We start from the raw sequence: 16,579 nt of genomic DNA, 5'->3' as shown, positions 1-16,579 counted from the left end.
TTAGCGTAGCACGCTGATAACGTACATTACAGAAGTAAGGCGGAACGTGCTGCCGCCCCAGAAACTAAACAACTAAGCAGCTGGCAAGCTGCCAGAATTCAAACAGTCGCTACGCTGATAGCGTGGCTTAAGGCAGTTGGCAAGCTGCCAATATTTATAGCTTCAGCGTCCTCGCTCTGCCGCCGTGAAACTAAACAAGTACCGAGGGACCTTAAAGGAACATCTACCAATCGGCAGCTCTTGCGCTATTGATAGGTTTACTATCACTATTTCCACTTTACAGAGAATATTTGAACATTCACATCATTCCCTGCCCAGTGGAGTTTACAATCTATATTCATTACCACATGTACACGCACACACAGACATTCAGTCTTGAAAAAGTCCCTGTTAATAGGGATGAAACACGTTGACACTCTCTCTCTCCCGCCTGTTTTATCATTGGACATTTTTGCACAGAATATCGGACATATAATACTGCCTACCACAACTTGGCGCACCACTGCACCCAACCAACGATTGATGAAGGCAGTTTTAGACATCTGCTGTCCACACCGCCCCCCCCCTGCTCAGCATCGGACAATCCGTACAGACTATATACCCCACATGCTGGTTGTACAACAATCAGCGCAACTTGGCACACTACTGCTTCCAGCGAACCATCTACGGAGACAGCCGCATAACTACACTGGCGTACATCTGAGGCAGTGAATCCAGTGCACGGACCTGCCAGCCAGGCTACAATCAGCTGCACCTCCGCAGTAAGAGCTCTGGGATACACGGCCCTTCAACCGACAGCTGGTTTATCCCAACTCGCGCTCCTGATGTCAACGGTCAGAGCAACTGGAATCTGACCTATTGCCTGCAGAAATTAGGTCTTTACCTGCCGTGCAAATCCTAACGGATAAGCACATTATTTTACTGCCACCCTGCATGGAACAACCAACCGAATATCTTTTGAAGTACCCTGTTGACTGAGAGTGGTGAGTGCATTCCTATTTGTCCAGGATGATTTTTATTCATCATTGCATTATTATTTTGATTTTCCATTTTTACCCATTGCCATTTTTCATTGATACTATTGCCGGGATGCAGGCTTTTCAACCTTCTCCCAGCATTGTTGGATCCAAGGCTATTTTCATGGTTATTTAGCTACAGCATTGGCATATGTTCGATAAATAAGGCCACAGACATTCAATCCTCCTCAATTTGCATTTGCATTTAGTAATTTATGTGTGTCTTTTAAATATTTCAATTGACAGCGCTTCACAGTGTCTGTTTTTGTTACAAACATGTGTTCAATATTAAAATCTATATTTCTTATTTACTGTGCATGGTTTCTTAATGTTAAAATCAGCAACCTGTTATCTATCTATGAAAGAATTACTTTTATGTGTTTGTAGTGGTTAATCATATCAATTACACCAATTAAGCCACCAATTTCATTCTAATTACTTGCAATCCTCCCAGATGCTGTGATCTGGATTCAGTATGAAATCCCGGTGGTCGGGATCCCGGCGTTCAAAATCCCGACGCCGGAATCCCGATCGCCAGAATCCCGACAAGGGGGGGAACGTGGATCGCCCCCCCTTGCGGGCTCGCTGCGCTCACCACGCAGCGGGCCCGGTGCCTCGCTATGCTCGGCACGCTAATTTATTCTCTCTCCAGGGGTGTCGTGGACACCCATGGAGGGAGAAACGGTCGGAACTTCGGCGGTCGGGATTACGGCGTCGGGATTCTGAACGCCGGGATCCTGACCGCCGGGATTTAAACTGCATCCCTATGATCTAACCAAATCTATATTCCCTACCAATGTACCATGTACATGCGCACACAGACATTCTACGGTTAATTTTTTTTTGTTGGAAGCCAATTAACCTACTTGTACTGTATATTTTGGGATTCGCCGGAAGAAACCGGAGTACCCAGAGTAAACCCACACAAGCACAGGAAGAATACGAAAACCCCGCACAGTAAGGGCCATGGTGGGGATTAAACCCTTGACCTCTGTAAGGCAGTATTGCTAAACATTACACCATCCATGCTGCCCTTTCATTAACAGCCAAATAATATTACACTATTTGTGGTAGAGTGTATCCTCTCCAACTACCTGCTTCTTTTATCCTACGTAATAAAAGGCTAAAACTGCTCCTCACCTCTATGGGGGGGGGGGGGGGGGATCAAGTGTTCTGTACACAGGTGGCCAGTAGATGGTTCCCAACAGAGTATGTCAAGTGTTGCTCCAATTGGGCATAAACAGCCACCCGTGCTGAAATTACTGTTATGTTGTTTTATCATTAAAATGGTTTGGTAACTAGTTTTGTAAAAATATTTGTATAAAACAATTGCTGTAATTGTATAATAGTCCACATGCCCCATTTTTAATAAAGTTAGGAACAATATATATTACAATATGACCAATGTAGACATTTTTATAATTTTTTTGTCATTCTTTGTTTAGTTGTTACTGTAATGTCTGAATACTTTGTATTATATAAACCTCTGAAATCTTCTTTTTTTTTAGGTCTCCTGAATTTGGAAGTATTGCAGGAAAGTGTATCACCAATAATGAACATTACCAATGATGCAGGAAAACTTTTAGCAGAAAATTGGTATACTTTTCAAAATGAAGAGGGCATACAGTATGCTTACCCTAGTCATATGAAAATATCCCAGGCTATAGACCCTTGTTCAACTTTTATATCCTCTAGAGAGTTAGACAAACCATTTAGCTCATCGCCATGTTTTTCCTCACGTTTTCTGTTTCCAGACCATTGCTTCAGATGTGATAGTGAGATATCAGAAGAGAAAAGTTGTAAATTAGAACAATGTCAGACATCAAGAAATGAAGAATTGTCAAGTGAAACATCATTAGATGGAGAGAGCACCTTAGAACAGTCTACAATTATAGAAGTCAATTAGCCACTGTTTGAAAGACCATGCACTGCTCAATAATTTGTCTTTACAAATTTACATGTTGGGGAACATTTGCAGTAGCCTATGTTATTTTGATGTTAAACACAACACACATATTTCTAATAATAAGATATTAAGCTGGATTTCAAAGAAACATGTTAAGTGCAATGCTGTGTGTAGAGTCTATTCACAACACATCAGGGACTCAAGCTCTTTTTGGGGTCGTTTTGAAACCATTTTCCAAGTCCATAGTACTGGTATAGCTTTCCAATCATTTTTCAGATGTTAAATATATAAATGGCAACTTACTGTATGTCCAAAACAATAACTATTTATCTTCCAAAGTTAAAATTCTCAAACATAAATATTTTGAAAAGCTATTTGGACATCCATTTATCAATAATACCAACAGATTAAAGTCATCAATGTTATGGGCTAGGAATAATGGTATTAAAACTAAAGCAGCTAAATGTGATACACAATTTTTTCAAAGGAGCACTGTAAAATATTAAGTAAAGGAAGCACTTTGGAGAAATTTATGTGAAATACAAAAACATTTTTTAAATTAGTTTATTTATCAATTACTTATTTTTTAACAGCAGAAAATGTATCATACACATTAGCTTCTCTTCTGGAGCCAGTGAAAGTTTTGGGAAGTTAATGCTTATAGTTTGTTCATTGTTTATTGAAGTTTAAATGTAGATAAGTTTTTTTCACACACCGAATACAATTTTATTTTTAACTATAAATTCCCCCAAAATGCAAAAAAAAAAAATGTGGGCACACTTATTTCTTTATTGTTAATTGTTTTTGTTCAGATTTAATATACAGTATGCTTCACTGAAAGCTAAAAATCTAAGAATTGTACACAATTGAAGATTTCAAGTTTCAAACCTTGTTTTAGATCTGAAAACCTAGATGATCAGAACAATACAAATGTATATGTTGTTTGTAGATTTGTCAAATAAAATACACAAAATATATTTATTCCAGATTAAAATTCTTGTCTACAAAAAACAATGAGGGTATATTATCTCATGTAAAGAAATTTCCTTAAGAAAATTTTGCAATATACAGTATGGGCAGCAACAAATTTTGATCCCTTCCAATTTTTTGGTTGCAAAGTAGTCCTGTTTTTATATATTTTTTGCATGTGTAATTAAACTTCATAAAATGTTTATTTAGATTTTTAGTACACATTTTTTTCAGTTTGATCATTAATAATGTCCAGTAGAAGGTTTTCTCACTTTGTGCAGAGGCCATTATTTATTAACATTTTCTTATATAGCTGATACATATTCCTCAGTGCTTTACAGAGAATATTTGAACATTTACATCAGTCCCTGCCCTAGTGGAGCTTACAATCTATGTTCCCTACCACATGCACACACAGACATTCTATGGTTAATTTTTGTTGGGAGTCAATTAACCTACCAGTATATTTTTAGATTGTGGGAGGAAACCGGAGTACCCGAAGGAAACCCATGCATGTACGGGGAGAATATACAAGCTCTGCAAAGTTAGGTCCATGGTGGGAATGTAACCCATAACATCAGTGCTTTGAGGCAGTAATTCTAACCATTACACCATCCATACTGCCCAAGTTATATTTGCACTCTTGACATTCCAGCATCAACAGCAATGATTTTTTTTTTAACCGTTCCTTTTTGGTTTCAATGTTTTTGTTTAGTTTTAGAGTTTGTACTGTGTTTTCATAAAAAAAACTTCAGAATTATTTTAACTCACATGGCCAAACAATTTAAAGAATTGGATCTAAAAATCAAACACATGTATTTAATTAAATCAAAACCACAAAAATGCTTTGTTGGTCTTATTTTCCATAAAATCCACCTTTCCAAAATAGTAAAAAGTAAGCTTCTATGGTGGAAAATTATCATAGCCCGTAGAGAGATTAAGTGGAGATAGAGATAAATAAAGGTCAAATCATCAGTTTTTATAATTTTTCAGAAGTGTCCTTCAAAATGAAGCCAAAACCAAAAAATCTATTGGTAGATTTTCACAAAAGTAAATCTGCATTTGATAATACTGTAAATGCATGCTTTTATTCAAATGTTTGCTGTAGACAAGCAAGGCTATCCATTTCATAAACGAAATAACTGACCATATTAAATGAGGCACCACTTTTTTATTTGAGAAAACTCTCTCTACACATGTAACACGCTTTTGTCCATTAGAGAGAAAATTTGTGAGTGCCCCCGAATTAGGCCCTACAGTATGTTCTATCTCTGTAGCTTATGCACTATATAGGTGCTATAACAATACTTGAAAAGAAGTGATAGGACGTGCGGTCTAGTTTAACGTATTAAGGTATTCCTGTATGAACTGTTTTTCAGTTAAAAGTTGCTACACAAATGCCCCTAAGTCTTATATTCCAAATACCAGATTCTTCTCACTCTCTGGAGGTTATTCTGGTTGATTCCACTAGCTGAGTCCACCAGACACCACCCGCCTCCTGCACAGTCACTTCCCCCCTCGCAATCTGCGATCCCCCGCAGGCATGGGAGTTATGTTTTGCATAAACATCCATTCACAGCCTTGGGTGCGGGAAGAAATCATCTGATGGTCGATGACCATTGAATGATTTCTCCAGTGTTTGCAGATCTGAGACACCTCTGTGGTGTCTTTTGATTTTCAGGCAGTGGCCCACCATCCCCCCCACCCCAACCCTGCACTCGCATCACCAGGGAATTACTATGAAACCACCCAGCATTTTTAAGGGAATGCCCATGAAACACTGGGCATTCCCATGGGCAAATCCCCCGGCCTGCCACCCCTCAGCTTCATGGTTGTGTGCGAGCGCCTGGATGCTGGCACACAGCGGCTGCACATATGCCTACATGACTATGCGCATGCCCATTCGCTAAAAATGAGATTAAACTAGAGTAGGGGCCTCTATGTATTCTTAATTATACTGCAGCTGGACAGAAATAGATTATTTAGTATTTATGGGATCAATGGATCCAATATTGTCAAATGCAGAGAGTACAGTAAGTTACTCAATACAGCAAATATAATAATGTCTACCAAATTCAACAATAACAATGATATGAACAATAACAATACAGCAGGTAATCTGCAGATACACTATCTAGTAATTTACTCAAAGATACAATGCCAGGCATTCTTATTCTTATTAATGTTACATTTTATTTATAAGGCACCACAACTGGATAACCGCACCGTACACAGAGCAAACATTTAGTTATTTCTTAACAGTTTTTTTTATATAGTGCAGCATATTTAGTTGCAGACAACAAACAAACTGGGTATTTACAAAGTCAAAAGGTATGAGGGCCCTGCTCCCAAGCTTACATACTATAGGGAAATAGGCATTAATATACAAGGATATATATTCTTTATTGCATAGTCCACCAGAATGTAAAGGTTCCTGGTGTGCTGTATCATAAGGTGACCCAGCAGTTCAGCCAGGGGTCAGGAGTATGGAAAGTGTAAAAAAGAAAGAGGATGTGTGTGGCCTGTACAGAGGGGATGTGATTTGGGTAGGAAGGATTATTAAGGTTAAATGGCTTGTTCTGGAATTGAATAAGCTTGCCTGAAGAGGTAAGATTTCGGGGAACACTTGTAGTTTGGAGACTGGTTTGCTAGAAGGGAAATGTATTAGATTATTGCCCTCAATACTTCACATCCATATGGATTAACGGAGGGGTGTGAAATATCTCAGTTTTATAATATAATTGTAAACCACATGAATATATTATTTATTTATCATTTTTAGGCATACAGATGGAGCGTACTCCATCCAGCAGGTGGTTGGCGACCGCCTGGTGGTCATATTGCCAACCGCCAGCCCCCGTTCGATACCACCTCCCCGCTCCCCCCCTTAACCCTGCCCATCTCCCTGAAGCAAAGACAGGCAGGATTCGCATACCCCGACACCCAGAAACTGGGACGCACGTGCGTGTGGGACGCGCACGCGTCCCATTCAGATGGAGCACCATCTCGCTAGCAGGGGCATTCTAGCGAGCCCCGGCACTGGCTTGGCCTGGCGACTGAGAAAACTGAGGTGGATCTGTCTGTTTAAATGGCCCAGATCTGACATGCATCAGGTTGTTTTACTCTGCGGTGGTATGGCCACAACTGTTGCTACAGATGGAGCCGCTCTCATCGGCTCTGCTGGTGCAACAGATGGGTGTATCTGGGGCCGTGGATGAGCGCAGAGCAATTGCCTGGTAATGGGGTGTGTGAGCATCTCCTATGCACATGCACCACATATGCCGGTTCGGCGTGGCGATCTTGTTTCCATTTTACTGGAGCAGCAACACCTAGCCAGTACCAGAATGTTAAAAACAAAAGTATTCTTCACTTTCAAATTGTTATTTGACTGAATTATCCACTAACCACAGACATATGGACAAATGGTACTGGTAAAACTAAAGATTACATGAATATGACAGCCCACTAGCTGAGTGCATCAACTCTGTATCAATGGCTTACTGGTGCCATTCTAATAATATAATATAATTCTGCTAAGGGGGATATTCAATCTCGTCGGGGAGATGCCCGCTGGGCCCTATTCAATGCTTTCTTCCACGACCGCATTGAGCAGGGTATCTCGGCAGAACGAGCCCGACATCACTGGCTGTCGGGCTCGTTCTGCCGAGAACAGCCGGGAAGTGATGAGCTGCCGGCTGCAGCTCACCTCTTCCTGGCCGTAACCTTTGGCCAAGCCCCCTTCTCGCTCTCCAGCAGGCGGGACATTGAATCCCGCCTGTATGTTCTCGGTCAAACTGACCGAGAATGGGACTGGGTCACAGCGGTCAAGCAAGCTTAACTGCCGTGACCCTCACATTGAATACCCCCCTAAGACTCAACAAAATGTGTAATTTCCAATATCACAAGTAACATTGTAAGAGCATTATGTTGAATTTGAGCATGCACCACGTTTTGCATACACAATAAAACTGGACATACTGGAATTTTTTTTTTATATATATAAAGAGACAAATGTGTGCATGATGTCTGTGCCCCGAAATCTTTCATTATTCAGCTACTGTATATACTGTAGGAGATTACAGGAGCAGTTCCATTTGCCATACCACCAGATGAAGAAAGATTTAGTAACAAGGTAGAATACTACCATTTATATAATGTACTTCAGAGACTGGAGGAACAACAACAACAAGCCACCCATGTGTACATACTGTATCAAACCATGAGATAGGGCGAGGGGGCATATTTCCTTACTCTATCTCAGCAGGGAATACTCTTGGTTTTATACAGGCTAATGAAACCATTTGAAAATGTAACTAATAAATTAATGACAAAATGGTGGTCAACAGTGTGTCAAAGCTCAGTTTTGGTGTCGTTTCTATAGAAACAACCAAGCACTGAAGTTCATTTAGTTCCGTACTCTGGGTAACTAACTTGAAAGGAATGGAAGGGATGGGCCTCATAGGCAGTGTTGACCATCAGAGCGTTCCCTTGTACCACTGTGGGCTAGACTTTTACATTTTGCCACGGTCACTCCTTCACTGGGAAATAGATCTATAGAGTAATGTACCATTGCCCATTTCCTATCTTTATTCCAGAAGTTTTGATCACAATTCAATTTCAATTTTAAATGAAGCCTCCACCTTTTCATAGTTTTATCTTCAGCTTTGCCATATGTTATGAAATGGTAGAGCACAAATACATTACGGATTCCTCCAGTTTTATTTCCATATAAACCTTTCTAAGTCCTATAATTCAGTTTGAATAAAATTGCTAACTTGATAACTACTGTACTCTGTTTTTATTTTCATAACCTACTCGTTATTACCCTGTGGTGTTGTAGCATGTATAGAGAGATCTCTTCAACACTCACTTTAATTTCCCTTTTCTTCCTTTTGTATACCTTTCTGAAAAATAGGCTTCATTTAAAATATTAACGTTAAACTTCTCAATCTTTAGTGTGAAACCCAGTGATAATGTTACTGAAAAGGGGCACATAGCTTGAAATGAAACTGTACAGTACAGTATGTGTTTCATAATGCATATCATTTCTGCAGTTCATGGAATTATGCATTAACAATGACAACTGCTTAAATCCATTACCAATTAGCTTTCCCTACTGTAGCTTTTGTATTGATATGTTATGCTTTTATGTTGTCATTTGTATATTTTGCTCATGAATCATGCTGCACTAATAAATGACCCCGATCAAGGCCATTAGTTTTATGTATTAAATATGATTTGTATACTTTTTTATTGACTTTTGTTATGTGCTTTTAAAATACACTCTGACATGATCTAATACAGTATATTATCTACTCATTTTTTGTAAGTTGTTAGCATTGGGAAAATAGTGATTTATACAGTTAAGAAATGAGTTTATACAGTAAAATGTTTGGTAGAGATGTAGGGGAAAATATACTAAGATGGGATTTCTATTTCACATGGGATGTTGCTAATGCCAACCAATCAGAATGTACTTCTTGTTTATGTAGCACCTTCTAGAAGATAATAGTATCTGATTGGTTGCCAATGGCAACATCCCATCTGAAATAGAACTCTTATCTTAGTAAATGTCTCCCTTACTATCAAGCTGGGTAGTACAAAAGTAATGCTTTATTTTTTTTACTTATTTGTTTCATGTTACAAAAAAAAGGTATAGCTAACGGTTTAACATTAAAGATGGTTGAATTCAGATTGGCGACTGTCAACACTTTAATAATTCCATGTAAAAAAAGTGCACATTGGGCAACAATGAATATTTTTTCTAAAATAACATAAAAGATTACAATTAAGACAGCATTTTACTATACTCCGTGTTCCAGCAAGAGTGAGTAATCACACTGAATGCACATCCAGCCAAGGTGACACAATGGAGATTATAGCAAAGGCACCATTACCACCACCCACAGACAGCAGACACCATCACTCCCCGCTCACCCCCACACACAGCAAATGCACCATTACCGCCACCCACAGATAGCAAACACCATCACTCCCCTCTCACCCCCACACATAGCAAAGGCACCATTACCACCACCCACAGACAGCAGACACCATCACTCCCCTCTCACTCCCACACATAGCAAAGGCACCATTACCGCCACCCACAGATAGCAAACACCATCACTCCCCTCTCACCCCCACACATAGCAAAGGCACCATTACCACCACCCACAGACAGCAGACACCATCACTCCCCTCTCACCCCCACACATAGCAAAGGCACCATTACCACCACCCACAGACAGCAGACACCATCACTCCCCTCTCACCCCCACACATAGCAAAGGCACCATTACCACCACCCACAGACAGCAGACACCATCACTTCCCTCTCACCCCCACACATAGCAAAGGCACCATTACCACCACACCCACAGACACCATCACCCCCCTCTAACCCCCACACACAGCAAAGGCACCATTACCACCACACCTACAGACAGCACAGACACCATCACCCCCCTCTCACCCCCACACACAGCAAAGGCACCACTACCCACCTCCCCCCTGCCTGTCTGCCTGCCCCCCTCACCTTGCTGCTGCACAGGAGTGAGGAGTACAAAAGTCTCCTATCATCATGAGTGCTCCCCCAAGCAGCAGAAGTTATTACATCCCCCGGGGCCAGCACACACCTGCAGCATTTCTCTCCCTGCCTCATCCGACTAGCCATTAGCCAAGGCTCAGTCTCAGACACGTGTGAGAGAAGCCATGCTCCTTCACTCCCCCTACAGGCCGCTCACTGCACAGCAGCCTCTCAGCAGCATTAAAGGAATGCAGCTGCCAGCCATAGCTTTGTCAGGTTGTGACTGTGGGCGGATGGCCTGCTCCTCCTCTTCTCTCACTTGCAAATTGATTGGCAGGTGGAGGGGGTTCCAGATAATTGGAAACTCCCCCTGCATGTGTCCATCAATCTCTCTATATAAGCACAAGGCAGGAGCAGGATTTATATTGGAAGAGGAGGTATGATATCGATAAGTAAGGAATGTGAGACAGTTGCTGAGGCTCCAGGCTGTAGAGTAGCTCAGCTCACTGGTGGCAAGCCCTAGGGTGTGGTCAGCCTTGTACAGTATGCGAAAGGCTGTCCAGAATGCATTAAAATCCTGGAGGACAGCACACAAGCCACAGCTGCTGCCTCCTCACAGACTTTATGCCAGCAGCAGCAATGCCATAAGGGATTTACCAGCTGTGACTCAGGAGACACTTCCCCAATGATCCTCCAAAGCTCCATCCAATTGGTCAGCCTTGCATGTTTCCTGGCCGCAATCTGTGCACTTGTACATCATGCTTACAGCAGCTGGCAAACAGTACCCCCTGGGTAGATAATACCCTGTAGCTCATCCCAGCCCACAACTGGGCTACATTGTAAAGCCAACAGTGTTTTCCCTGCATGCAAAATAATTAAGGTACAGTATTATCAACTCTTGAATTTTAGAATGGTTTGTTCCACTTGCAATAAGTTACTTGTTTTTTTATGCTTTGATTTAGCCCAGGCATGTCCAAGCTGTGGCCCTCCAGCTGTTGTGAAACTACACACCCCAGCATGCCTTGCCATAGTATTGGTTCTTATTGGGTAACTTGATTGAGTTTAATTGTACATAGTCATTAATTTATGTATTTATTGATACTGTATTATTTTAGACAATGTAATCTTTATTTGCTCAAAGTAGTGTGTATTAGTAAGAAATGAATTATCATTGTTTTATAATTACTTTATACTGTATATAACCCAGAAATGAATGCATTTGCAAATCTGAAGATGAAAAAAAAACATAATTATAACCCATTTTATACAAAGTTAAGACTTTTTTTTTTATAAAGAAGACACAGCAAAATGACTCTGTGGTATACTAAATGAAATCTATTATACATGAATCATGCACTCATTAATTGCACATTTACAGTATACTGTAAGACAATGATTGCATTATACAGATAACACAATTTACCAATTTATCTTTAGTGAGCAGGTACCTGTAATTTCACAGCTGTGATGCCTATGGGTGAAGCAGATGTTGCTGAATACTTACAATTGTGCTCTGGATTTGTTATTCTGGCTGTGTTAATACTGCGTGTATTTTCTAACCTATAGTATGGCAAGTATGGGTCTGAGTATATTGACACACATTGGGGGTCTGGTTCATTTACATGCTTTGACAGCATATGTAGACTAACCATTTATTCTGTAGTGAAAATGTTAATCAGCACATTTATTTGAAACTGTACAAAACCACATTAATTTTCATAAATAGTGTTGTGCTGTAGCACACAGGATATACCTCAGCAACACTGAGGGGTACATGTAGTCCATGTATGGCCCATCTCATAAGCAGGTTATTCAAATGTTTTGAATGAACATCCAAAATGTTAAATGGTCTGTGTGCAAATCCCCACAGATTATAGAGTTCCGCAGAAGTGTTTATTTCATGACAGAAAACAGGCTGAACAATAGAATGGCGACACGGGCACTTCCTTTATAACAAACACTTCCTGTATAACAAGTGGATGGCAATGATGCAACTTCCATTATCCACATACCGTGCCAAACACATACTGCAAATTTCACAAATCTTTAAGAGCATGAGAGCTTTATAAGGTGAAAGCTATTGTAGAGTCTATACCATCCTGCTCCACCGTAAGTATATAGTGCATTCAGAACGTATTCACAGCGCTTCACTTTTTCCACTTTTTGTTATGTTACAGCCTTAATCCAAGATGGAATAAATAGTTTTTGTTCCCTCAAAATTGTACACCCAATACCACCATAATGACAATGTAAAAAAAAAAGTTTTTAGGAGATTTTAGCACATTTTTAAAAAAATAATAAACTAAGAAATCACATGTACATAAGTATACACAGCCTTTGCATAATACTTTGTTGAGCCTCAAGCCTATTTGAATATGATGCCACAAGCTTGGCACGGCTATCTTTGGGCAGTTTTGCCCATTCCTCTTAGCAGCACTCATCTTTCCCTCTAGCCTGACCAGTCTCCCAGATTGTGTTGCTGAAAAACATCACCATGCTTCACTCTAGGAATGGTATTGGCCTGGTGATGAGTGGTGCCTGGTTTCCTACAAACATGACACCTGGCATTCATGCCAAAGATTTCAATCTTTTTCTCATCAGTGAATTTTTTTCGAGAGTCCTTCAGGAACGTTTTTGGCAAACTCCAGACAGCTGCCCTGTGCTTTTTACTAAGGAGTGGCTTCCGTCTGGAAACTCTACCATACAGAACTGATTGGTGGATTCCTGCAGAGATGAGTTCTAAACACCTCCCTTACTAGTTCCCTCTGATCGCTCAATTTTGATGGCCAGCCAGCTCCAGGAAGTGTCCTGGTGGTTTTGAACTTGTTCCATTTACAGATGATGGAGGCCACTGTGCTCATTTCTTCTTGAAAAAGACCTCAGTGGAGGTCGAAAGCGCTTGGAGCTGGGACTTCATCTTGGATAGCATGTCTGGATTGTGTGACCTTCAAAGCAGCCGATATTTTTCTGTACAAGGACTACAGACAATTTCTTTTGACTTCATGCTTGGTTTGTGCTTTGACACCTTATATAGACAGGTGTTTGCCTTTACAAATCATGTCCAATTAACTGAATTTACCACAGGTGGACTCCAATTAAGCTTTAAGAGCATCTCTACGATGATAAATGGAAACGGGATGAATCTGAGCTCAATTTTGAGCTTCATGGCAACAGCTGTGAATACTTATGAAAATGTGTTTTCTTAGTTTTTTATTTATAATAAACTTGCAAATACTGTATTTGTGTGTAGAATTTTGAGGGAAAAATGAATTTATTTAATTTTGGTATATGGCTGTAACAAAACAAAATTTGGAAAAAGTGAAGCGATGTGAATACTTTACAATACACTGTATGTGAAGACCACAGGCTCCCAACAGTCTGTGTACTCCTGAGTGGTAGGCATAACTTGGTGTTAAAAAAACCTGTTGTATACAAATAAATGCTCCCTTAGCCAGGAGGAATAAAGGTACCATTGTAAAATGATATAGTGTTAAAGCAAGAAAATAGAGACAATCCCTTATTTAATTTGCTTTCCTTTACTCACTGTAATGAAACAATTGATATTATTCAGTGCACATATTGGATCTTAGTCTAATCCATATGCTCCCCTGTGCGTTCACACAGGGGAGCGGTGGTTTTCACATGCGCATTCTAATGTATGCGCATGTATGTGCAGCCGCTTGCTGTGAGTGGGCACAGTGAAGTTGATTATTAGAAGTGCACACGGGGGGTGTAGGGAAGCAATGAAGGGCTGTGCTCATGGGAACGCCAAGCATTTCATGGGATTTTCCATGAAATCGCTAGACGTTCCCATGTAAATGCACCGGTGATGTGGGGGTCATGCAGCTGACATCAGCAGTTGTCAGCTGCCCGTACACTTTCAATACAGGGAGCACACAGATCTAAGACAACAGAGAGGTGTATTACATCTGCAAGCTCTTGCAAAATCATTTGATGGTCGGCGAACATTGAATGATTTTGTCCCCGTACCCACGGCTGCGAATGGATGTATATGCTAATTCAGCATGCGAGCAGGGGTGGGCGTACATGCGGGCACACAAAGCTGCCAATTTGTAAAATCTGTTGCTGAAAGGATTAAATGTTTGGGGCTTCTTGTCTGTGGTTATCTAACAGGATTGCAAAGGGAGGGGTTTGCAGAAGTTACAGTATATATGTGTTATGAGTTAAGTTTTTTTTCTCTTATTTCCTGTGCAGCAGAAGATTTCAACACATAGGTCAGGTGTTTGCTTCCGTAGCTTTTATCTGTTATTTGTCTTTTTCTTTCTCCTGCCTTCGATACCCATTTTAATTCTATACCTTTACACTTCTCTATATTTTATCCTACTTTCCCTTTCAGTTATTTTCAGATTTTACTCTTTTTTTTTCTATTCTAGCCCCCCGTAACCCCAATTTTGGCCCATCCCCCTTTTCCTCCTCCCTTATATTTTCCTTTCTTGGGTTTTTATTTATTTGATATTTATTTTGTGGACAGGTGTTTGCCCATGGCTATTTTCAGTGCACTATTGCAATCAGACTGGTATACAGGTTGTATTTCTCTCTTGGCTGGCACACTGGGCCTGATTCAGACCTGTTCAGTAGGCTGCGTATAGTCACAGCCTAGCGAACAGGTAAGCGCACCCCACCGAATGCTGACCATCAAATGATTTTTTTCCCCTTACGTAATAATAGTCAGTCAAATTGACTTTTATTTTCCACCGCTGATCACTGAATACGCCTAGGGGAAAACACAGCGTTTTTATGGGGTGGCTCATAAAACTTTGGGCGTTCCCCTATACCAGCCCCCACCTTCCCCCTCTGGAACAGCTTCGCAAGTGTGAAACAACAAGCATTTACATGGCCCAGTGCCGCCACCACCACCCCATCTGTCCCCATACCTCCCTTCCCGCTGCGCAGTGTGTGAGTAACTCACCACGGCCTTTCGCAGTCAGGGTTTACACAAGCATAGAAATGCGCATATGCGAACCCCGGCCGTGGAATTTTTTCTCTAGGGACTTAAGGGAGTTAGTGGGTGCTGTGTATACTGTAGCAGCATTTTACATCAGTACTGCAAATTTTGTTGCATCATGTACTATTGCATATAATCGAACCTGAGGTACTGACCATTGTAGCGAATGGATATTGGGTGTGTATGAATGCATGTACCCCGCTAACCCATGCCATTAATGCTGCGATGTGTATGAAAGAGGACACATCTGTACTTACGGTACTTTATTTTTTGTTAGCTGCCAAATCTGAAGCAGGCTTTTGATATGGTATAACAAAAATCTATTTTACTCTAAACAGTACATCAAAAGAATGAAAGTTGTAAATTTTTTGTATTAAGCCCATAAAAAATATTCTAAAATAAAATTACTTTAGAATAGATAATAAAATAATTAGTCAGTTTAATGCCAAAATATTATAATATAATAAATAATATTTTTTTTTTCTTATGTACTGCTAGAAATTCAACCATAAATATGTATTTTGTAGAAACTGAACATGTTCTGGCCACCCTATACCAGGTATATCAAGGCAGTGTCCTTGCTCATAAGGCTTGATGCTAAGTTGGATGCCTTTGCAGCCTTTCTTGTGTCTCTTTGCTACAATTGTGTCTGTCTCTTTATGCTAATGCTCATTGCTCATGAACATCGGCACTTTCAAATATGCAAGGACTAAGATGCCTACGTTCTTTGTCTTCAGACATTGCAATCACGCTTTGTGCATCTTTAAATGTCACTATTGAACTTTAGTCTTATGATACTGTAGGGACAGATCACCTGTCTGATTATGGCCTACAGTATGAACAATTCAGTATCTCTTTACACAACCACTTTCACCAACATACCCATACCACTGTATGTTACATGAGTGTATGATTGACCAACCCCCTGTAACTGCCAAGGAATGTCCAGCACATTTCTAATACACTTCTTGGTGAGTGCATCTGAATATGTATTGCTACAGACAACTTATACACATGTGCAATAAAAAATGTGGTACTTGTGTATTTTGCCGGCGCCCATCACATCGCATACCATAAGGTATGCGATGCGATATCGCGCGATACTGTACAATGTCATACAATTTAAAAATTGTATGACATTGTACATGGCATACAATGCCATACAATGCGATGTGATTAAACATTGTATAAGCACC

The 16,579-nt window shown here is 40.4% G+C and overlaps 1 protein-coding gene across 3 annotated transcripts in view; it reads left to right on the top strand.

The window, feature by feature from the left end:
* The window catches only part of LOC146062602 (uncharacterized), a 223,524-nt gene that overhangs the window by 138,742 nt on the left and 68,203 nt on the right, over window positions 1-16,579 (top strand). For 2 of the 3 annotated variants that reach the window (XM_083174689.1, XM_083174688.1), the window contains one exon: window positions 2,525-3,899. The exons of the other annotated variant lie outside the window; for it this stretch is intronic. In XM_083174689.1, the coding sequence (XP_083030815.1) occupies window positions 2,525-2,922 (398 nt within the window). In that variant the 3' untranslated portion in view covers window positions 2,923-3,899. Of the gene's footprint in view, window positions 1-2,524; window positions 3,900-16,579 lie in introns of those variants that run through there. 3 annotated transcript variants of the gene reach the window in all.

The sequence above is a fragment of the Crinia signifera genome, chromosome 3 (genome assembly GCF_055691185.1).
Source record: "Crinia signifera chromosome 3, ASM5569118v1, whole genome shotgun sequence".
Lineage (NCBI taxonomy): Eukaryota > Metazoa > Chordata > Amphibia > Anura > Myobatrachidae > Crinia > Crinia signifera.
Note: the sequence above shows the minus strand (reverse complement) of the source record. Positions and strands in the feature narration are given on the sequence as shown.